General features: G+C 38.9%; 1 protein-coding gene and 1 pseudogene across 3 annotated transcripts in view; one reads left to right on the top strand and one right to left on the bottom strand.

Annotated features, from left to right (window-relative positions):
* Positions 1-2,549: 2,549 nt before the first annotated feature.
* Positions 2,550-24,634, bottom strand: part of PIAS2 (protein inhibitor of activated STAT 2) — a 73,098-nt gene continuing 51,013 nt past the window's right edge. Inside the window, exons 12-14 of one of the 3 annotated variants that reach the window (XM_031441975.2) lie at positions 17,608-17,747; positions 12,770-12,807; positions 2,550-10,046 (exon numbers count right to left, since the gene is read on the bottom strand). In XM_031441975.2, coding sequence (XP_031297835.2) covers positions 9,990-10,046; positions 12,770-12,807; positions 17,608-17,747 — 235 coding nt within the window. In that variant the 3' untranslated portion in view covers positions 2,550-9,989. Of the gene's footprint in view, positions 10,076-12,769; positions 12,808-17,607; positions 17,748-24,634 lie in introns of all 3 variants that reach the window. The other 2 variants (XM_031441973.2, XM_031441974.2) reach the window with 2 other exon arrangements.
* Positions 18,788-19,158, top strand: LOC135319522 (small ribosomal subunit protein eS25-like; annotated as a pseudogene).

Below are 24,634 nucleotides of genomic sequence, written 5' to 3' on the forward strand. Positions count from 1 at the left end.
ACTTTGGTTGCATTTGTGGTCATCCTTAGGGGGAAAAATATTAATATTGGGGCTTAATTCGGGGTTTGGCAGATGAGAGCCATTTATTCTCACCTGAGATTTAGTAATCAGATAACTTGTGGGTCACTTCAATAAATTAGAAGGGAGTGGAGTAACGTACTTAGTAAGTGCTGGGTATGGCTCTGATAGCTTTACATATATTTTAAGTCTCAAAAATGACAAACCCAAAAAGAAAGTATTTTTATTATCCTCATTTTACACAAGAGAAAACTGGAATATAGGGTACTTATGTAATTCTGCTAAGATCACACTCATAAATGGCAGAAAGGGAGGTAGAATTCGAACCTAGGCAGTCCACACCTGTTCCTTGCATATATTTTTTGGTCTTTCATTTCATTAAGCATGCTAAGATGGCCATTTCATTGTGTGTCTCTAATAATTTCATTATCTGAAATCCTTGAAGGTTTTTGTTGTTTTATTATTTCTTCCCCTTGATCATTGTAAATTGTGAAGTATTTTTTGTTTTACTTTGAGCAGCTCATTTTCCTTGGAATTTTTTTTTTTTTTTTCTGGGGTGAATGTAGGTTCTTCCAGACACTTGGAATAGAATGGTTAACAAAAGAGACAAAACTCCTAGCCCTCATGGAACTCACATTCTAGTGGAGTCGACGGGTGTGCCAAAGAATGTGGGCCAAGTGGCGGGGAAAGGGCGGCTAACGAAGCAAACTTACACCTGCATGTACATTTCCAGGGCAGAGAGGAGGAAATGAGTTCCTGAAGAAGACAGAAAACAAATTGTGTCATCACAAAAATCAAGGAATAAAAAGGACTGCGTCAAACACAGATGTTGAAATTAGTAAAAGTCAGGTTTGTGGAACTTGGCAATTATGTGCCCATCCTGACATCAGCAAGAATTAATTTCAGGAGTGTGATGGTAACTAAGATTCTGTCATGTCAGCTACTTGCCAGTACCCTTAAGAGTTTACTTCTGTTTTTATTCTGTTGCATCCACTTGACAAAACCCAGCTCTGAACAGGATTTACCAATGAGCCTGCTGAAGAGAAGTCCTCCAGACAGATGGATGCACTGTAAGTCTGCAGTGTCCAACTCACTGCTGGTTTTTTTTCTAGTCCATTCTCTTTCCCAGTCTCCAGAACCACCACTTCTGTTGTCTTTGTACCTCCATCCTTACCCCTCTCCCCACTTCTGGGACTGGCCGTATCACTTGGTTCTCAAAGACATGAAAGTAAAACCATTAGGTGAAAACTTTAAACTCTCTGCTACCCAGATGACATACACGCCTGTGACCATACCCAATCCTTCATCTGCCATATGGATCCTTGGCCAAGCCCTCCTTCACCCCTGCATTTTCACCTCTCCCTCTCTACTGATTCCATCCCACTCTCCAAATTAGCATTTAAGCATCAGACTCGTTTCTGATCTTAAAAAAAATTCCCCCAACCACACATAGTCCTTTTCTACAGCCTCACCCTTCAGCACAGCCAGTTTTTGAGTTATCTTGCCCACCTCACTCCTTTACTTTGCAGTCTTCATCCCACTGCAACCTGGATTTACCCTCATCAGTACAAAAGGAAGATATAGATTACGACTCCTTAAATTCAAATATGCGTATTCATTCTTCCCCCACAGTTTAATGGATGTCTTACAGCCAATGTAGTTAATGGGTCATAGTTTAATTACCAGATTTTTGTTTATATCAGGATGTCAGATTCAATCAAATATAGTGTTTCTGAAATTAAAGGTTGTTTTTTTTTTTAAATGGATAGTCTATTTCTTATACGAGGCGCTTTTAACTTCATTGAACATCCTCTTCCTGAAATGGTCTGCTCTTGGCCTCTGAGGTCTCTCTCATTTCCCTTCTGTAGAGCTCAGCTGCTCCTTCTCAGTCTCCTTGTCATGTTCCTTGTCTAGCCCTCTTCTCACTCATCAAGTTCTCTGGATGAACCCTTGCACATCCATGGCTTCAGTGCTACTCACGTACCATAGGACAAGCCTGTAGCTCGTCTAACGGCAGGTGGGCATGACTTTAAGAGACATCAAATTAACTGATTCTTGTTCCAGTTCCAAAGTAGGGTCCAATACTGACTTAGGTGAAGTTGTTAGCCTTGAGAGGCAGACAAATTGCAATGTTCACATCCTCGACTGTGTTTGCACAACTCAGAGCAGCAATAGTTGGCCCAGATGACTTGACCTTAGTATACAGAGATTACATGCAGAGTTTCCCCAGCCTTACATACACAGGAGGCCGAGTCTACGAGGGGCCACTTAGGCTGTCAGGTTTGACACCTACTCGCACGTTATCATCTCCACTGTGCACGGCCTTACCAACCCCCCATTCCCAGCCCTTGCCCCATGTGTCTGAAGTCTAAATGTCCATGTGCTGACTTCCTCCCATATCCCCACCGTCTTTCATCCATTTGCCCCAAACATGTATCTCCTCTTGTTTCCCTCCCTTGTGAATATCTGCTGCTCAGATATCAAGTGATTTCCACAGTCAGCGTAAGTCAGATATAAATGACAATCCACCATTTCTTCATTCAGAAATATTTATTGAGCACCTACTATGCACCATACCATGTTAGGCTCCGGATGCAAGTGAAGTAAGATATCACCCCTGCCCTCATGGAGCTGACAATCTAGTAGAGGAAACAGACAACACACAGAACTAATACATAAAACAGACACAGGCTGTGCAATGTGCCATTAGGATCTCAACAGTGATGGGACAAGGATACGTTTGAGATAGAATGGTCAGGGAAGGCCTCTCTGAGAAGGCAGTGAAAAACTGGGTAGGAAGCCTGGCTCCCCGCTTACAAGCTACTAGACCTTAGGCAAGTCACCTACCGTCTCCGAATCTGCTTCCACATTTGTAGAATGGAGATAATCACACCAAACCCCGCAGATGCTCATTACTGTGAATGACCGTGACTACTCTTCAATGACTTCATGACGCTTGACAAGGCCTTTCATGATTCCTTACATACTTCTTCTAACAGTCCTTAGCACATTTCCAGCTGCTCTGAACATTTTCAGTCCCCGCCACCTGTGTGCTCTACAGCACCCCGCGCCCCGCCTTTTACCACTGCACTGCCATCTCCCTATTCACTTATCTGCATATTTGACTGGATTACAACTGTGGTAGAGGTAGGCATCTATCTATCCTGTGTTCCAAGTGCCTGATACAGTGCCTGGCATATGCAATAGGATTGCAAATATGTGATGACTTGATACTTTTTTTTTTAAGCCAAAAGCAGCAGCAGAGAGGGGGAGGACATGGAGGAAAGAGGGAAAGTCTGATAGAGGAAGGTCCTGAAGGTTACAGAGGAATCAAAGGCTCACATGGCTAAACTGGCCTCTGGCCGACCTCACCCTCTGAGACTGGAAAAAGGAAGCCAGGAAGCAGCATCACCTGCTGAGAAGGGTGTAGTTAGAAAAGGAGGGGCAGGCTATCACCAAAAAGAAAACAAAAGTGTCGGCAAGGGTGCGGCAACCCTCACGCACTGCTGGTGGGGCCGTATGTAGGTGTGGCCACTATGGAAAACAGTACGGAGGCTCCTCAAAAAGTTTAAAAACAACCACCTTGTGACCCAGCAATTCCGCTTCTGGAAGAAAGCAAGAAACATGAATTCAGAAAGATACCTGTGCACCCATGATCACTACGCTGTTATTTGCAATCGCCAAAATATGGAAGCAACCTAAGTGCCCGTCAGTAGATGAATGGGTAAAGAAGATGGAGTATTACTCAGCTATTAACAACAACAAAGGAATTTTGTCATTTTTAACAGACATCTAGAGGGTATTAATTACACTAGGTGAAACAATGCAGAGAAGGACAAATGTCATTTATATGCGACCTAAAGAAACAAATGAAACGAGAGCAGACTCAGAGAACTAATGGCTGGTTAAGAAGAATAAACCTCTAGTTATAAAATAAATAAGCCACAGGGATGAAACATACAGCATAAGGAATATGGTCAGTATTATTATAACTTTGTATGGGGACAGATGGTTACTACATTTATCACGGTGACCCTTGCATAACGTTTGCAAATGTCAAATCATGTAGCACACCTGAAACTAACATACTGTTGTACATCAACCATGTTTCAAGTAAAACAAGAAAAAAAAGGAGTGCCGACACGTGTATACATTGATGAGAATGGGCAGAAGAACAGCGCAATGCCATGTCAAAGGACTGGTGGGTGACTCTGAGAAAGGGCTCTGAGATTATGCTGAAGGCTGTGGTAACGAAGGGCCAAGTCTAAGTTGGACAAAGAGTACAGAGGAAAACAGAAAGGGTGAAATAGTGGTAGGGAGTTTCAATGGAACAAAATGTTGGAGGTGAGGTAACCAAAAATCTCACTGGCTGAAGTGTTGGATGGACCATCCACCAGATCAATGAGGATACTGAGAAGACAACAGAATTAGAGATGGTAAGATACACTGTGAGCCAGGAAGTGAGGTCTTCAGCAGATCAAAGGGAGTGATCAGGACGTTACTCGATAAGCGTACAGGTCACCGGAAGTGTAAGTTCTCAGCATGGGCTGCAAAGGGGCAGATTTTTTGTCAGAAGCCTCAGGAGAAATTTAGAAATCACAATAGAGAGGAAGGGCAGCAGCCAGCGCCTCCAGAGACATGTGGAGCCTGAAGACAGCGCACACCGGGGAGAGCCGCGGGGCACGGCAGGACTTCGGGGGACAGCCACATCTGCGGTGGGAAGGCCATTAAGAGAAAAATCAAATGAAAAGATGGAGACGCAGCCAGGTGGGGTTTAGGGAGGAAGGGAGGGTGGGTAGGCAATTGGGAGTGACTAGAATAGATACAGACGGGAGGCAAGTGAAGGTGAAAATGGGGGCAGGGGAAGCCTGCAGGAAACAAGCATGAGCTTCTTGGACGCTTCCTTTCTGAAATCTCACACTTACATCAAACTCACCATTGTCTTCCCTGAATGACTAACATCCACTCTAACCGCCTCCTGTCTCTGTAACAGCACCACTGGCTTGAGAAAGGGACTCAGCCCTTAACTCCTGTATCTACTCAGACATGAATCTTGGAGTTTTCCTTTGAAATGGCTCCAGTATCCACTATTTCCTTATCCCTGTGGCCATTATCTGAAATCAGTTTTTCCTAATTTTGTCTAGATTCCCATCAGTCTCCTAAATAGCCCACCTGACCAGGGTCACTTCAATTTAGTCAGAAGGCTTTTGAGGTAGGTCTGTTTCAGATTCCCAAGTCCACTGCGAAATTTAATGTTTCTTCATTTGCAAAATGGAGACACTACGACTTCCCTTGAAGGGCTGTGGTAAGGAATGTGACATTTTGTAAGATTCTCAGCACATCTGTTGGTAGGTTAAGAATTCCTGATTTTTGAACACTTGACTAGCCTTATCACTTTTCCAGTTTGAGCTGGACTGCTTTTGGCTCAGAAGACCCTGGCGCTGGGAACTGAGAAAGGCCGAAGTGAAGCACATGGGAAGAGGAAAAGAGCTGGCTACTAGGGGCTGGCCCCAGGCACAAAGTTTTCCAAAAAAAAAAAAAAAAAAGAAAAGAAGAAAAGATTTTCTAACTAAAAATGGAAAATGGGCTACTTCCGACTAGTACAAGTAAAACTAAGTGAAAAATCATTCGGTATCCTTGTGTAGGTATTTCTGGAACGTATCAGATAGATATATTTGAAACCGAGACACCCCAGGAAAATCTCTGCCAATCATCTCCAGATCAGTCAGCCCAGACCCCCAGGCTCAGGAGGGAGAGAGGGTCTCGACGCAGACGTCTGCAGGGACAAATGGTCCATAATCTTGGAAAACATGGTTAGACAGTCCTCTCATGCCAAACGGCTGGAGTACAAATTAGTAAAGCCACTTGGAAAAGTGATATGAATCAAAAACTACATATTTATAATAACCCTCAACTCAGAAATTCCGCCTCTAGGAATTTATCCTAGGGAAGTAATTCCTGTGCAGAGACGTGCTCTGTAACACTGCACCATGAGGTGCAGCTAAAGCGTCCAGCGGGCAAAGCTAACAGGGAGGCAGCATCCACACAAGTTTTTAATGACGTGGAGTAATGCCTGTAGCCTGAGAACAAAATCAAGACACAAATTATACTGAGAATGAATGAAACTATATAAAATCATACACTAGTAGCAAAGACTGGCAAGAAATACGGTGCTTCCCCCCTTTTCTGTATTACCTAGATTTCTCACAGAAGCATGTATCACTAACGTAAACAGAAAAAACCAGAACAGTACTGAATCAGGCAAGCACTAAAGAAAAATGGGCATTTTTATGTAGCTTTGTTTGTTTCTGCTGGGAATCGGAGCGTGGGTCCTAACAACAAAGTGGGGGCTTACAAACCAGTCATCCATCTGACTGGAGCATCAGACTCTTAAAAAGGCAGAGAAATTATTAAATTTGTTTCCACAAGTTTTACCACATTCACGTAGAACTGCTACAGGAAATAGGTGGTCAGCCAGGTCTAGTCATCGGTCACTGATCTAAATGACAACTCCACAACCCAGAGGCCCAGGGCCACAAAACACTATGTCAGACCCAAGTTTAAATGGCACACGGCTTGACATTTTCCAAGTAGAAAAAGAATAGAAAACTAAAAGTGTTTACTTGGGTGGGGGAAAAAAATGAAACCGCTGTGTGTGTATGTGTGTTTACCCACTGGGGGCTGGGGAGAAAGGGCATACCTGAGAACTGCTGCTTTGCAAAAATCAACTTTACTTACAAAAACAGACTGTTAACTAATGAATACCTTTTGGCAGAAGAAAAGCAGACAAGTTGGTTACTAAATGACGAACGTCCAGGACTGATGAAAAGGGAGAATGTCTGAAAGGACTGAATCTAAAGTCAGAATAAGCTCTGTTGAGTATCATTCATCTAAAATCTGACATTTTACCTTTTTTTTTTTTTTTTAAATTCCTTAAGATTCTAGCCCAGGAGAACTTGTCTTATACCAAGAGTTATGGTTCTCCTTATTTATACTCACAATCTCTCACCTAAGCATGGCATTTTCATTCTAGCTTTTCTGATTACCAGATAGATGTCCCATAAGCTTCAATTTACCTCTATTGTTCTGTTTGGCCTTTATAATTATCCTATGACAGATACTAAGTGTTTATACCTTCTGGGTAGAAATGGAAACAAAGCCCTGAAGTGGCTCACCTAAGGGTCAGAAAGTTAGTGAAGTTCAAGTAGACCTTAGGTGTGAAGCGAGACTTGGCACCCAACACACTGCAGGAGTTACCAAAGAAGGAAATCCCTTAACGTTTCTATGTGAATAAAGATGAAAGAAACAGGTCGGCTGAGTGTAAATGACAGACTCGTAATTGCAGCTTCTTTCCTTAAACATAACCACTGGTTGGCTGACATCTAAGTAAAAGCTATAGATGACCTCCTCTGAAACTGAATCACACTTGTTTGAGCAGACAGCTGGGCTAGTAAGAGAAACTGCTACAAAGTCAGGGTCTTACTAGAAATATTTAGTGACTGTACTGAAACAAAGGACAATGGCTTAATAAGCACGCTGTTGTCACAGGGCCAAAAGCATAAAGAAAAGTACTCATCTTCAAAGACACATACACAAAAGTCCCAATTTTAAGATTATAAACTTAAAAGTATATTTTTAAAAATGTTAGTCGCCTGCATGAGATAAATTAAAAACTGACGTAATTCAGGGGAAAGCACCAAAAATGAGCAATAAAACTGTTCGCGTAAAATAGTGAACAGGAAACAAAGCCCAGCTGTAAAAGCACAGAGGTACCACCTACAAGGACCAAGTAAATTAACTCGTTTCTATTAATTTTCTCATTTACCTTAGAAAACTTCGTTGGTTAAACTGGGGAGGGGAGGGTCTCTGAGAATCCAAAGGGTAACAAAATGATAACAAATATACAGCATTTCTTTATTAACAAATTATACCACACAAATCAGTTTCCTTTCTCTATCTGATTACAGAGTTAGCAGAACTTGCATCCATATTTAGAGCAGCGACATAAAATGTTACTAGGAAGAAATTCTGTGTCTGGACCAAAGAGCTGTAACTTGGACAAAGAAGGTCAAACGGGCAACTATGTTACTACTGTGAGAAGATGCAGGTTTGTTTTCCGTGTTTTTCATAATAAGCAGCTCTCCGAAAGGGATAAAACACTTAAGGGGATGATGCAGCTGAAGAAAGGATGATGCAGAAAATGACAGGGAATTAAATCAGTACAAAAAGAGCACAGAGGCCAAGAAAACTTGAGAAAGTGTAAAAAAAAAAAAAAAAAAAAAAAAAAAAAAAAACAAAAACCCAAGCAGTGACCAGTCAGCTCCTGAAGCCGCACCAGACCTGAAGCAGTGTGTTTCCTATTCTAACTGAAACAGGCAGACTCTTCATCTGGGCACTTCAGTTTGAAAAATCAGATTAATCATTTTATTAAAAACAAAAAGGTTTATTTTTAAAGTAGATACAGCTTAGGGAGAGAAAGCTAAACATTAGGGAAGTATTAACTCCTTGAGAACTCAAAAATGATTTAGGAAGCCAAATGAAGCAAAGGAGAATAGAAAATTTGGATAAAAAATGTTTCTCTAAGGGTAAAACTCAGTTTCCTGAGAGACTTAAAATCACACAGTAAGAGTGGTTTTCAATGTGGGTTTCAGGCCCATCCTCTGCAATCCTTTCTTATATTCAAACACTTCCAATTCTGTTTTGTCTTTTTGTGGTTACAGGAAAGACTTCCTTCTAAAAGAAAAAAAGAAAAGGAAATCTGATGCCATCCCCAACCCCTGTAATTGTTTGTTCAAGTTTGAAGATCACTGCTATGAGAAACAGGAGATCTAAAATATGTTTCCTTTGTCAGTGTTACTGAACTGACAAGTTTCAATGCAGATTTGTATATTATTCTATAAAACGCATGAGCAAAAGAAGTTCTTGGGAAGATATTAAACTTTGTTATCCCTACTGCCCCTAGATCTGTTCTTCCATTGTCTCCAAGCTCTCAGTATTTCCGGACAGTGTGAACAGAATCCTAACACTCCAGCCACACCCTACTCCAAAAACATTTCACTCAATGGCTGCAGAAAATTTGTTTTGAGAAGGTAAGCTCCCAATTTATAGAAATCTCTAGAATGAGAATGTACAATTACCAAAAATAACATACACAGGGCAGACTCTGCATAGCATTCTTCAACATAAACACTCGTGAACAGCAGCCAATCCCAGAACTTCACTCCGCATCCATCGGCACACAATATCAAAATTAAACGAAAACCAGGGAAAATGCTTAACACAAAGGCCATTTTTCTTTGATGGAATCAGGAAGAAGAGTAGAGCTGCAGGAAAAAAAAAGTGAAACCCAAGCTTTGGGCACGTATGAAGGCTTCATTACTTCAACGAAAACAGAACAAATCTCTGTGGAAAGGACTCATTCGGCAAACATAACTTCTTTCCATGTATTTTTCCTTCACATCAGGTTAAACAAAAGTTGCTGTCATTTTAGAATCATTGATTACATCTTTTTAATTAGAAAAAAGTTTACTTGAATATTTACATAATTTTATTGCTGTTTACTACAACAACAAAAAAATTAACTGATTTGTAGAATCCGTCCAGTAACACGTGAAACTGAAATCCATCTCTGAAGACACAGTTAAATGGCTGAACACATCGGATGCTCAGAGCACAGCATGAATAGGAAAAATCCTCGCATGTCATGTGGTTCTTGCTGTAGTCATTTGTGTTCATCTTTCAGAAGGCAAAAGAATCCGTCTGACATTTCAATAAATATCAAAGTAATTGTTACCAAAAAAATAGCTTCCACGGACCAGAGATCCAAGAAAGGGAGGTTCTGACGAATGATTCCCAGAATCGAGTGAGTCCTCCTTTAGTCCAACGAGATGACGTCAGGAATGTTACTTCCGCTGCTGGCTATGACCCCCGGCTCGCTCCTGCTGCTGGACGAGCTAACGTGAGTACTGCTCTCATGGGGGCTGGTGGTGGTGACAGACGTGCTGCTTGCTGTTAAGGGTGAGGTGAGACTATCCAAAAACATAGGAGGACAGTACTGCTTGAAACAAACAATGATGCCGATGAGGAAGAGGCTACATTGATTTTTAAATAAAGAGACTAGAAATTGTTAGGTATGCACAAGCGATAGTCACATATTTAAATCCCAGTGGGGTTTAAACGTTCCTCAAAACTTCACATCTTTGGATGGAAGGTGGCATGAATTTAATATTTACTAGTGAGCGCAGTATTTTCTTGATTCTCTCAAAACTGACAGAATTTGTTGACTAAATTATGAAGGAACAAGTACAAAGTCAACAATAATTGAAGTTATTTAATACTAAATACTGGCCCCAGAATTACGACTCATAACTTAGTCTCAAAGAGAACCTGTTCACTAAATGTATTTATACCAGGTTTAAAGCACACTGTAAAAGGGTAATACTTATCTTTAATGGTATTAAGCAAAAATTCTAATGCAAAATTCAATAATTCTTTCAAAATTTAATATTAATCACACCCTTCAGCAATATTAAGACTGATCAGCAGAAAAGCAGCAGCTGACTCCTCTGTACATACATGTAACAGTACCTGGGTAACCAGAAGGCAGCAGACACTAATATTGAGACTACACGGTAGCTAATTACCACAGGATGCTCAGAACGAGAATTACCACAAGTATTCACAAAACTTTGGGATAAGTCTTAAAGGAGATGAGATCTTATCTAATCTAATCTTCCTTTGAGATGTCTGCTTGACAACCCTCTCTAAGAGTTCATACTTCTAGTTTCCTTAACATCTGAGTTGCTGATTTCCAAACAAATTCCAACCTGAGGTTAGTACTCTAATATTGGCCAGGAGGAACAGAGAGACAGAGTTAAAAGCTTTATTTTATATCACCACAAAATATTTTATGTAAGAAACAACTGCACTGACTTTAGTGAGATAAGCGAGGTCCTGTATATACTACAAGAGAGGTCCTAAGTTTGTGTTTAGATTGTATAAAAAAAGATCAGTAAGGATATCTGACCAATATTATCAATTCTATATATTTTTCAGCCTATGATCAGAGATATTAAGAACAGAAATTAAAAAACTGAAGTTGTTTAGACTACGTGATCTTCAAAAAGATCGTAAGATGGGAATCACCACCTCACGTTTAAGGCTGCCAGGCGGCAGAAGAGCAACGACTAAACTCCAGGCTGCCTTTCAAAAAGTGATTCAAGTTTAGGGCGGACAATTGCCTTGGTTCACCAATAAAATGAATGCCAGGCACAGAGAGCTCCCAGGGACACTGGTAAAGGGGGAGAAGCTCCTGAAGAGCTTCTAAGAAGCTCTAAAGAGAGTTGCATTATCAGGTATTAAACAACTTTAAAATCAAATCAACTTCTAATTTTCCACTAAAATTAAGACAAGAATCTGGAAGAAGCCCCCAGATTTAACATTTTATTGCTACTAGCTCGCAGGCAGTTTCTGACTGCCTAGTAGGAGAAAGGTCCCCTTTCTGGTTCATAAAATGAATGCCAAATACAGCCTTGCCATCAATAGCCTCTATGCTTTGAAATCTTAACAATACTCAGGTTGCAGCCAATTTATTAACTCTACATCCTTTATGTGTAATCTGAACACATCCGTCCAAGGATAACCGGGATAAGGGAGAAATACGGAGGTAAAGCAGATCAAATCTAAGGATTCCAAGCAAAACTAAAGGCCCCACCTCACCCTTCATTTGGCTGACACCAAGCATGCCAAACAGCCCTAGAAAAACAAACTCCTCTCGGTTCCAAGGTCACTTTTTAAAAATAGGACGGTTCGCATACAAATCAGTACTACTTTAAGCCTGAAGAATCTATCTCCTAGGAAAATAGACACTTTGTGGCTTTTGAAACTACTGATGAAACAAAGTCAGCTCGGGGTGAGAAGAAGAAACCCCTCAATCTGGGCACACCACCTGGGGCCCCCGTTTCCAGGGCTGCTTGCGTGCTCAGACACAGAGTGCTGGACCAGGAAGCGGAGGCGAGACCTGGGGCGAGCGGATTCTGAGCAGCCTCTGAAGCAGTGGTCCACAGTTCTTCCTCTACCCCTCCCTACTCTCAACACTGCTCTCCAAGTCTCCTTCTCTGTCCTGCTTCCCCCTTCTGCTTTTCCCATGCCTTTTCCTCCTCTGCTCTAAGCCTATCAGTAGAGTCCATGCTCACTGCCAAGGCCTTCACGTTGGGAGGCTGGGATACTAAGAGTTTATCCCTGACGGAGAAAACAGGAAGGACTGGTTTATAACAATTTCACATCAGGGCATCCCCAAAGTCTGAATCTGCCTGCCTGCAAAAACAAGGGAGAATCAAGCTAATGCTTCAGTCTGTTTAATCAGTTTCGGCTAACTTCTCTATATAGAACAAGTGTTTAACAAATTATCTCTGTAAAGTTTTTTTTTTAATCTCCGTAAAGTTTTAACCTCCAGTCATCTAGCACTGCTTCTCCTTATCTTAATCACTCAAATGCTTGTAAGGAATGCTAACTGATTATATTAGACTAAACAAAATCGAATTTAAAATTTCAGTATTAAGGCTGAAATATAAATGGAAAAATAGCAATTTTATCCCACCAGTAAAATTGTGAAATATTTATATACTTCCTTTCCATCAATTTAAGTAACTGAGAGGTGACTGTCCTGATTTTATGCAACTGGTCATTTTGAGTTAGTATGACACAACCAACAATCACATACAAATTAGTTGCTTAAATTCAGGATACATACCTGGGTGTCAACTGGAATAAGGGAAAGAAAATCCAAACCTAAAACAAAAATGCTCTGTTAATAGGTGTCTCGTATTTTGGAGACAAGAATTATTTCCCCAAATCATTTTTTACTTATCGTAAGTCATTAAACATTTGGGCTAAGTTCTTACCATTCTGCTGTAGGCAAGAGCTATACCACGACCAGGCTCTTTCAGGACATTTAATGCACATAAAATGCAAAAGTGAACATATTTCCTGCCAAAACAACTGGAAAAACCACCTCCCAGAGACTTACAGGGAGCAGTCCAAAAGTTTTCAGATAAATAGAACTAGTCAAAACAAACTTTCCTCCTTCATCACTCAGCACAATGAGAAGCCATAAGATGAAGAAATAATGATCTGGATTTGGATCATTAAAAAAAACATACTTAGACTCTTCAGATACTTCACATTTATTTTTTAGACGTACACCACATTGAGCTTCACCTAAAATACTACTTCTTAGACAGAGAGATGTCTGTTTCATGGACAGCCTTCCATCTCCCTGTTCCCACAACAAGAGTAGTAAGTACACAGCTCAACGCTCTGCACAAAGCAAGCACTTGGTAACTGATGCTCACTAACATGCTAAATCTTACCAAGGTTTACTGGGTTATAAGCTAATGCAGTTTTCTAAACCAAACATCTGGGCTTCTCCGATGATGCTTTAGAAACAGGAATGTGGTAAAGGTTGCCCAGTAATACTGTTTTGAAATACTGAAGTTGTAACAGTGAATAATAATTTCAGGTCTGAAAAGTCTAGCAATTAACTTCAAGTTCAGGTCCCCTAGACCTGTTTGACTAAATTTCAAAATTGAAAAAAAATAATAAAAATCACACAGCAGGTATAGGTTACGAAGACAGGCCAATTTCTGTTCATTCAATGAATTTTTATATGTCAGGAGTCAATGCCACCTCAAATATAACGATCACACAAGAGTGTTGTCGGATACTAGACTGTTACTCTAAGTGGAGAATGTCAGTGGGAAATATTTAAGATACTGAGTAGCCAGTGTGAACAATTTATAACTCAAAATATTAAAGTATATGTATTCCTTTATAATCTCTAAATAAAGGTATGATAAAAAAATACGTATCAAGAAATACAGCCGTAGCACCAATCAATTGAAAGAAGTCATCCAACTTCTAAAGCATTTTTGAGACTTGCTGATACGACTTTTCATTTCACAAGCTTGTCACTAGCACTATGACACAGCAAGGTCTGAGCCAACACTGGACAAAGAAAGGGAATCACAACAGACTTTTCCCAGGAGCTCCCCATTAAACTGGTAACAAGGAGGTGACATCTCAGATACGCAGAGCTTCTCTTCACATTAATTACACTGTCCAGTAAATCCTCTCTCTGCTTCAGCTGAACAGTAATACAAAAGTTGTCTAGCCCTTATAATACCTTCTGAGAGTTTTACACAGTCAACATTTCTATCATCGACTAAGTCACAAAAATAGCTTACTGGCATGTCATTTAATCAATTGGCTCAATTTTATTAACTGTTTTGCTTCAAATGGTATATAACATCTTTCTTTATATAATACCTTCTGCTTTGAATAGTTTAATTTTATATGTTCAATCACTTTTAATGTTTGTTGAATCACTCAGTCCATTTGACTAAGTGAAACTTTCTTAATAAAGCTACAGAAAGTATTGCTGTTTCTGCTGGAAGACCATATACTGAATCCAAACATTTTCTAAATGTTTAGTCCCATTTCATGACCTCAATTTAAATAAATACGTAGGCGTGATAGAACTTTCAACCTGTCTCTGCAGCTCTAGCACTGAAGGCTGCCCATCAAGGTGCCAAGTGTCTCCGTATTTTCATTATTTCAGTTCCCAGCTCTCCAGAGGTACTGTAATTCTCTTTGACAAGTATTTCGTGTGTGCAGTAGATTGTATACAGTCTACTGATAAAAGATTTTAAGAGATTACCTGACCTGTATCTTTTGACACCTCATTCAGGATTAACTGAATATGGTGACTTACACAATGCCATATTAAATAAATAGCATTTTCTAAAATTTTGGTTGAAACCCATTCATTGTTCCCCTAGCATTACAGACGCTATCTATACAAAATTTAATAATGTTTCAATGTAAATATTTCTCACTGAAACCATTTTTTCTCAAACGGTAACACTGAAGTTTGATATAGTATTTCAGATGTTATTCCTTCTAGCAAAAAACTTTAAACTATTATCAAAGTCTTGCAATTATACTTTGTAAGCAGACTACTGAAACTCTTATACATGAAATACATAAAGTTTCATGAATAGTGATTAAAATGTTACTGCCTTATTTTATAAGTTTAGTAAAATGCTGTTTTCTTATTTCACCATTTCAACTGCAATGATATGTTGTACTGATACATTTTTAGGGCCTCTTAAATATTTTATGGTTGAAAATGCTCAATTATTTTTAACTGAAAAGCAGGTAGTGTTAAAAATTCTGATGGTATGGTTTTTATTAATACGAACTGAATTGTAGTTTTTAGATTTTAAATGTTTCTTGATGTCAAACTGACTCTACATTAGTCTTATTAATAACAACACATTTTCCTTACTTGAGCCATGAACTTTAACAAAACATAATCGCTACATGATTAAATATGTAAATGTTTAGCATTTCCAAATCTTAATGATACAACTTTTGGGCACCATTCACACCTGACAATATGGCACTACCGATAATAAGGCAGTCATATTTTTTCGTGAAATAATCAAGCTGTTTTCCATTCCATAAATACAAATTATTTATTTTGCATTCACTGTTGCACAGTATCAGAAGATGTTCCAAGCTGCCATTCATTATTAATATCATTTCTTCTTTGTTCTCCTGCAGATTCAGAAGATTCATGTTTATGATTTTTAAAAGGAATGTTAAGAAATGTAGTAAAAGTCTGTCAGCTCTCCGTTCTTGCTGTTCTAGTTAATATTTTATTATAAACTATTAAATTTATAAGTATCAAAACTGTACAGTATGACTAATTACATCAAAAGTATGCACCAAAAACCCCAAAGTAATTACTAATTACAAAAGAGCACATTAACAGTAGAACCAAAGTAAAAACTATTTAGGTGTAGTAACTGCTACATAATTCATAAATGACGATAAACTGGTAACTCTTCTTAAGTACAACAGATCGCAGTCTATGCAGTTTATCAATTGATAAGATAGCATTTCTACATTTTAATAATCAGCCCAAGATATTAGTCTTAGTTCCTTAATACCAGCTTAAAATGTATTTTATGAAATACAGTTACCATATTTTTCTGCATTTTCCTCAAATCCGCACATGTTATCAAATAAACAGTCTTACTTTATGCCCCAATTTTGAAATAATGTAAATTCTCTGAAATTAAAAATTCATCCAAACTCACATAACCTGAAAACTGACAGAGCAAGTGACTTGTACGTTGTATCTATTCTACGGCTAAATGGCCAGAGTCACTCAGTAAACAGAGTATGTTCATTCCTTTTTTCAGAATTAATTTTTCATTCAAAATCCTTAGAAAATGAATCCTTCTGGAATGCTTGTTTATAATATACACTAAGATGACAAATGAACACTCCTTAACTTCATTTACAACTAGCCACAGTTAAAGCAAAATACGGCAGTTGGGAATTAAGAATCTCTGAGTTTCCATCTTTCTTATGGACCATGAGACCTCACTTGTACCTCAGCATCAAGCTTTGTACACAATAAATACTTTATCATCGGTGTTTGCTGGGTTTACAAATAATTTTTTAAAATGCCAATTCCCGAAGTACATATGGAGTAAACGTATTTGAGAAGTAAAAAGTATTTTAAACTTTTTTTGATGGATACTATTTTTAGTCTATTCTTTTCCATTAAATTTTATTCAAACTGAATAAACTCTGAACAAATTTCAAGTGGCAAAATTATACTGGGCCCGAGTACACAACTGTCAACTGTTTCAACAACACAAATTTTGTCCAACAGAATATACAGTGGGCTGAAAATAAAGACCTTATCAAGAAGGGTAAAAGAATAAATCACAGGTCAAAATTAAGTTTGTAAATCCAGAAAAGAAAATTAGTAACAGGAGGAGGTCGCTGTATTCCCACTAAAAGGGGCATTCACAGAGAAGGGAAGTCACAAATTTAAGAGTCACTGATTCTAAGTTGCTCAAATTTGATTAAAAAAAAAAGTCTGCAGAAACAATGGCTATGGAAGGAGGGAAGAAGAGTGGGGGGGGGGGGAAGGTTAAGTTTTATAATATGGCCTTGGTTGCATAAGTCTTGGTAATTCAAGTAGTCTTGAAGTTTTTACCCGTTGAGTTAATATATCCATGAAAGGTGTCCCTACATATCAGCAGTGCTCTGGGGAAGCAGCAGGTTGACCCTATTTTCACAGGGTAAAGCTGGAAGGCAACACTGACCCCACCATACACCACTATATTCTGAAGTGATGGGCTACCAAGAAGTGATGGACTACTTAAAAAAAGGTATGAAAAACATCCTCCCTAACCTGTGAAGCTTCCATGATCAGTAAATCAAGAAAAAGTCCCTGAATATAAATTCTCTATGAGGGGGAATAATTCTGCAAAATTTTCCTAGTGTCCTACTTATTTATTTCCTCTCAGCAGGAATCCATAGATTGCATTATAGTTAAAATGACAGGAACTGAATGTGATATATTTAAAACAGGTACTGTATTTACATGAACCCTTCAAATTTTCTCACATTTCTATTTAAAATATTTATATTTGCTCCACAGATTAAGATTGAAAAAAATAAAAAGATAAAATTTGATTAAAAAAAACCAAACAACGCTTCACATACCTGGCAAATCGGATGACATGCTTGATATTGGCGTGTGGTGGAATGGTACTGAGTAGTCTGTTAATGAGGGCGGAAGAGCAGCAGGATCAACCGAAGTCACACTGGGCACCCTTACAGAAGATGGCTGATACATGAGAACCCTGTTTTAAATAGCACGGGAAATTACAAACAGTCTGGCTGTTAGTTCACAGGAGAGAAGGGCTGTACCTCTGGGCATTCTCAGTCGTAAGTTCGCTAAGTTTCAAAACAACTAAATGACGCTACTCACTACACAGTGCTCCAGCTACTCGCCTGTCAAAACTTAGTCTGATTCACTCTAACGTGGACATACGTTGGCGCTCAGCAGCAGCTGAGATGTAAGAGCAAGGTGGCATTAAAACATAATGAACGGTGCTGGAGTAACACAAAACTCTGATCCACAACAGAAATATACTTTACGTATGTTTTATTAATGTATGTGTAACATGTATGTGGATATTAGTAATTTTATAGAGAGAAATTTAGTAAAAAAGACTCTGATGATTTTATTTAAATCAGGGTATCTTTATGAGTGAAGCTACTTACTATATAGCTCAACCATAATTTCTTCTATTCTAACGTGAATCGTGTCTGTCATTAGCAATTTTATCCGGCAATTTCACCTGAGCAAAGATAGTCAATGCTAAAGCCACCCAGCCTGATAACAACAGGCAGCAGATAGAAATTAGAATTAGATGACCACTTAGGATTTAAGATATAACATCCAGAAAGAAAAACACTGGCTACCATGATACCATCTACCCTTCTAAGAGGGCTTATGATTTTGAAATTAGCTGTTCATGTTACTAAAAATACAAATTAAATACACTTAAGATACACTTTATAATTGGTATGTTGTATATATGTACACACACACACACACTATATATATATATATATAATTATAGCTTTATAATTTTAAGAAGCAGTATAATTAAACATATTTTTGAAAAAGTTCAGGGAAAAAGAGATGATTCTGCATTCTTCCTACTTAACGTTCATTTTACCTTAGTCCAGGGTAAGCAATTTGTAAGTTCTCAAGAAAATATTGAATATATACAAGAAACTAAACAATGTTCCTGACTTTGTGACTGATGGGGACCATTTCTTGGTCCCACACCTTAGCATGGCTGCAGTGGTAGCAGCCTCTCCGAGTTTTGCAATGCCACCCGAGGGTGACAAGAGAAAGAGAGACGCTGGGAAGTGAGTCAAGATAGACAGAGACCCGGTGAACAAACCTGAAGGCAAGGCCAAAAAGAAGTGATTCAAAGGCAAAATTTGGGACAAGCTCAATAATCTAGTTTTGTTTGACAACGTCACGTAAGACAAACTCTGTAAGAAAGTTCCCGACTACAAGCTTATAACCCCCGCTGCCATCTCTGAGAGACTGAAGGTTCACAGTTCCCTGGGGGCAGCCCTCAGGAGCGCCTTCGTAAAGGCCTCATTAAACTGGCTTCAAAGCACAGAGTTCAAGTAATTTCTACCAGAAACACCAAAGGCGGAGATGTCCCAGCTGCTAGTAAAGACGCATGAACAGGTCCCACCATGGTACATTTTGAAAAATAAACTTTACTAAATAAAAATGGGGAGGCAGGGGATGGGCACAGAGACATTAAGGTTAGCATTCCAAAGTGCTGCCACTGCGAGTTTAATCAGACACACACAGAATTCTGCAGCTGGAAGGGACCACTACAAACATGAAGCACAACCGACAGAAACTTAAAAGCAGAACCATCAAAGTCAGACCAAGATGACAAGCAGGACTTCTAAGATGTCCATTCCTCCTATTGTTCAGATTTTTAAATACTAGTAATAAGAAATGAAGACATAACATTATTTGCATAACATTCTTCATACTCTAAACACCTGACAAAACTATTTCATAACCTCGATTTAAATCTCAAACCACTTAAATAATCACAACTTACACAGACACTAGAGTCCTTCTAACACTAGTCTGCATTATGACATGAGGATCTTGTCCGGCTGTTATTCTGTAGTTTGTCAAAAGTGTAGATGTCGCTGGAAATGCAGAAAATGAAGTCACCTTGAGAGGACATAGAAGGCTGTGCTGGCAACTGTTAGTCTCAGAAAAGTGAATAAACAACATAGGTCAGAGTTCACAAACCTTAAACTGATGCATTAAGGGGGCACAGGAAGTATAATATGCTTGAGATGATAACATAAGCCTGGTATTTCAAAACATTTTCCAGACATAGCTGAAGACAGAAAAAAGAACCACCTGCCTCGGTCAGAATCAAGAGGTCTCCTGGCTTCCGGGGTTACCTGTCAACCTAAAACCACAACGGTGGACTCTGGAGGCAGAAAGAGAAAACCTGAAGTGAGATCAAGTAAGTCTGTTGTATTAAAGCACATTTTTTCTGGACGTTTGAAGACACAGGCCCTCTATAAGGATGAAAGCAGAACAAGAGATGACCGAAAGTGTTTTCAAATCACACATGATCCTATTCGTATCAGAAATGAGGGGATAGGGCAGGGGGGTAAGAAAGAGACTGCTTTATGTTAGTGCTGAGAAAGCAGTTTTTCTAGAAGTGGCTCTGATTATTCTGCCTTCCTCACAATATTAATAAATCTTAATTATATACACTTTCTTAAATTTAAAAGGCAAGCTTTTGAAGAAGATACACACACACACACACACACATACAAACATACATCTGATCTCATTTATTTTAAAGAGTTCCTACTTAAAAGTACATTTAATCACTTTTTCTCTGATACTGAAAAGAAACTGAAAGAAAAATTTCAGGTTTACAAGAAAAAGACAATGGCTGCCTTCCTTCTGCTCCCCATCTCTTCCTTTGATAACTCACACTGGAGATTGTCTTTTGTCCTGATCCTGAGCTGACCCTTCAACCTGGATCAGACCTATAGAAAACAACAACAAAACACACTTTCACACCCTGGCCCCTTCACTTACATTTGTAGAGGAGTGAGGTCAATGTCCCAACACACATCACACATGTCTCTTAACATGAAACCTTCAGTGATTAGGTAACTACTCCTTGTTTCTCCAATACAAAATGCTGTCACAACGTGTGGAAAATAGCACAATCCAGTGACAGTGCAAATTATTAAGTTAACATCCAAAGCCTCAGCAAACATCTGAAAAATTTAGTGGAGATTAATTTCCATTACCTGAAATTTGCAGCCATGAACACAAATTCAACTTTATATAGAATGGGTGAAATTCGCTGTTTGCTAGGATATCAAATTACCTAGTGGTAGCAGATTTTTGTTTGAATCAGAATCTTCACTAGGACCACGCTCAGAAAGGTAAATTATTCTAATGTTTACACAAAACACAGATATATAGATATGGAGTAAAAGGAATCATGGAGACATGTAAATGGCTATGTCTGGTGGAATTGTGGGTATAAAAATGTGATGCTATAAAATAATGAAACATTTTAAGTTTTTATATTTTACCTCCTCCTCACAGGATCAGCAAATACACAGGCATACGTGTACATAGGTTTTAAAATTTTACAGCGTCATCCATAATATCACAGCACAAGGGTGAACTGCTGGAACGCTGCTAGACAGCATACACTGGTATTCCAGACTGTGTATCGGATCACTGAGTTCATCATACTTGGCCCAGACTTAGATGTTTGAAAATTCAATAACTTGAACTTTTATCCATAAACCTGAAATTCACTGGGTGCTCCCACATTATGATCATACAAATATTTTAAAAGATTCAATTTTGATACCAATTCTTAATGATTCTTAATCTAGCTCTAATCTTAGTTTCCTGTCTTTAGAATACTTCGTTATTAATAACAAAGCAGTCATTCAATTTTCTAGGAATGGGGTAGGGGCATAATATTTAAAATTATCTTTTAATGTAGAAAAATTATCAGAGGTTTTCTAAAAGTCTAAGATTAAGGGGCCAGTTTCTTCTGATAGGGCATGCAGGTTAAGAGGCTAGAAGAATTACCATCAAAATGTTCCCAGTGGTTATCTCTGGGCAGAATACTTTTTACTTCTTGGTGCTTTGTAAAATTGTCTATAATTTTTTTCTTAAACAATATGTCTTGAAAAACAATAATGCTCAGATGATTTTGGGACTGTAACTTAAAATAAGTTTTCCTGGTTTTTTCTCTATTCTTTCTCCTTTGCTTACTACCATTGACCAAGAAGTCCTATGATAAACTTACACCTCAGAGAAAAACCATAAAAATTCTAGATGCTAACGCAAAAGAGAGGATATTAGAAGAATGACAGGAACAAAACCTGATCGAAGCCTAAGAGCTGGAAGGGATCACAGAGATGATATAACCACAGCACGAGTCTCCACCGAGACAGGCGGCATCCACTCTCCCTTCAAACAGAAAATGCGAGTTTAGCACAAAACATCAACTTTCTTAGTGTTCAGAAAACTCCAATGGAAAGTTTTTCCATGTATCTTTCCCCCACTGGACTTAGATCTGCCAGATGGTATAACAAAGAACAAACTTAACCCAGTTAATCAATGACTCCCTTTCAAGAACTAGAAGATAACTATATCCCATTCTCTTCTCCTGGCTTAACACCTTCAGTCCTTAGGACCCATTCACCCCTCAGGCTACAGTTCCCACTATGACCATCCTGTCCCTCTCCTCTGGCTGTACTCATTCGTTAATCCCCTTCTTGATGATTGACACCCACTCAAATGGTCTAAGTGAACGCTGTCTCACCTACAATGGAACAGAACTGGCACGGGTATGTATCCTAGACACTGCTTCTTTAACAATACAGTCTAAGAACAAATCAGCTCAAGTAGTGAACCCGTCAAACCGCTTAGTGAATTCTGACATTTTAAATAGTTTTTATCGGGAATGGCCATTAATCTACTGATGCCTTTCCGACATCTATTAAGATGATTATACACAGTTGCCCCTCGGTATCCATGGGGGATTGGTTCCATGGACCGCAACACACCTGCTCCATGGGTACCAAAATCCATGGATGCTCAAGTCCCTTATACAAAATGGTGTAGTATTTGCATATCCTCCTATATACTTTAAATCATCTCTAGATTACCTTATACCTTTTAATGTCCAGTATAATGTAAATGCTATGTAAATAGTTGCTGGCAGTAAACAGCAACTTCAAATTTTGCTTTCTGGACCTTAAAAAAAATTTTCCCCCCAAATATTTGTAATGATTCAGGTTGCCTGAACCCACAGATACGGAGGGCTGACCTGTCTTTATGACAAGATCCATTTTATCAATGTATTTTCCTAGTAAGAAAGCATTTTTGGATAAATCCTATTTGGTGGTCATGAATGCCACTTTAATATATAATTAAATGATTTCCTAAAACTGAATTCAGAATTTTCACCGATCTTCGTCATGTGAGCTTGTTCCATAATGGTTTTTCTGTTTGGCTATTGATGTGTAAGTCTAGTTTGGATATCAGGAGTTATGTCGACTTTGTGGAATGAGCTGGCTGGCTTCAATTTATAGACGTTTTAAACCAAAACTTTCATGTGTTACTGGTTTAGTCACAAATTTCTACCTTAGACTCACAATGTTAGTTTTCCTTGTCTTCTGACCCTAGATGAGGAGACTGACATCTGTCTATGGCGGCTGTCTCTGTGGTGGGGTGAACCATCCTGATCCCTCTGCGTGCTGAAGTCACTTCAGATTGTTACCTGATGTAAGTGCCAGTCCTCCAGTTTTGAGTCTTCATCAAGTACTGGTAAAATGTGCTAAAGGTCACAGAGAGGCTAGACACTGATGGCAAGCCACCACAGACACCCTCCAAGATCACAGTAATTCACGAGCCCACACTGCTATGCATGACCCTTTAACCTGGCATGAATCCACCGAACCACAGTCCTGTGTAACTCATGTGTTTCCAGCATATTCTGAAGGATATCATTAGAGTATAAAGTCGGGAAATACCACATCTAACTATTCATTCCCATGAGTCTCCACTTCAGTAAACATTTCAAAATTATATTTTCATTTTTTGTTTACCATTTAAATTCTGTAAGTGCCAACCAAACTGTCTGAAAGGAACAATAAACGATCAGCATCCCAGAAAAAAAAACCCACTTGAAATACTTACTTCATTTTCTGTTCTGCTTAAACAAACAAACAAACAACCCACCTTACTATGTGTAAATCACATCAGGAAATACAAGTATTTTAACAGTGAAGAAGGCAGCACAAGAAGTTTAATTCTCCTGGTTTCAAACAAAGAATGTTGCAAAAGTGCACCGAGAATACAATTTCATTTGCATAAAATGTCCAGAACAGGCAAATTTACAGATGAAAAGAGGACGAATGGTTGCCTAGACTTGGGGTGTGCATGGGGATTAACCACAAATGAACACAAGAGTTTACTGGGTGTTGAGAATATTCTACAGCTGAATTGTGACGATGAGTGTACAATTCTATGAATTTACTAAAATCACTGAATTGTGCCCCTGAATACTTAAGATGGGAGAATTTTATGGTACGTAAATTATATTCCAATAAAGCCGTTAGAGAAAAGTGCACCGAAAGGCCAAGAAGACAAGACAGGCACACCCAACTGAAACAATATGCTCGTGGGATGTCAAGAGGACCCTCTGCTACTCTTTTGCAGGCTCCAAATCTCTACGAAGCACCTCTTGCTAAATACTCAAATCTGTCACTGACTTACAGGTCAGCAACAGCTTCCGCCAGATAAATCACAAATGCACGCTGGACTGCATTTACTTGCTCGTATTTTGCCCTGGAGAGAGTGAGATCGGAAGGCAATCAATTTTTATTGAGAAAATTACCACGTGCCTGACACTGAGGCGATGTTCCTTCACTATCTTATTGAAACCTGAATATAAGCTTATGAGGTAGGCATTACTTAACCCCATTTTACTGAACAGAAAAAAGGAGGCTCAAACACGTATTTCATCCAAGATCACAGAAAACGTAAGCAATGGTGTCACAAAACTGGAATCCACACTCATCAGATTTCCAATTCCACGCTCCACACTCTAGGCTTGCTCATGTT

Source organism: Camelus dromedarius, chromosome 28 (genome assembly GCF_036321535.1).
Source record: "Camelus dromedarius isolate mCamDro1 chromosome 28, mCamDro1.pat, whole genome shotgun sequence".
In the NCBI taxonomy this organism is placed as follows: Eukaryota; Metazoa; Chordata; class Mammalia; order Artiodactyla; family Camelidae; genus Camelus; species Camelus dromedarius.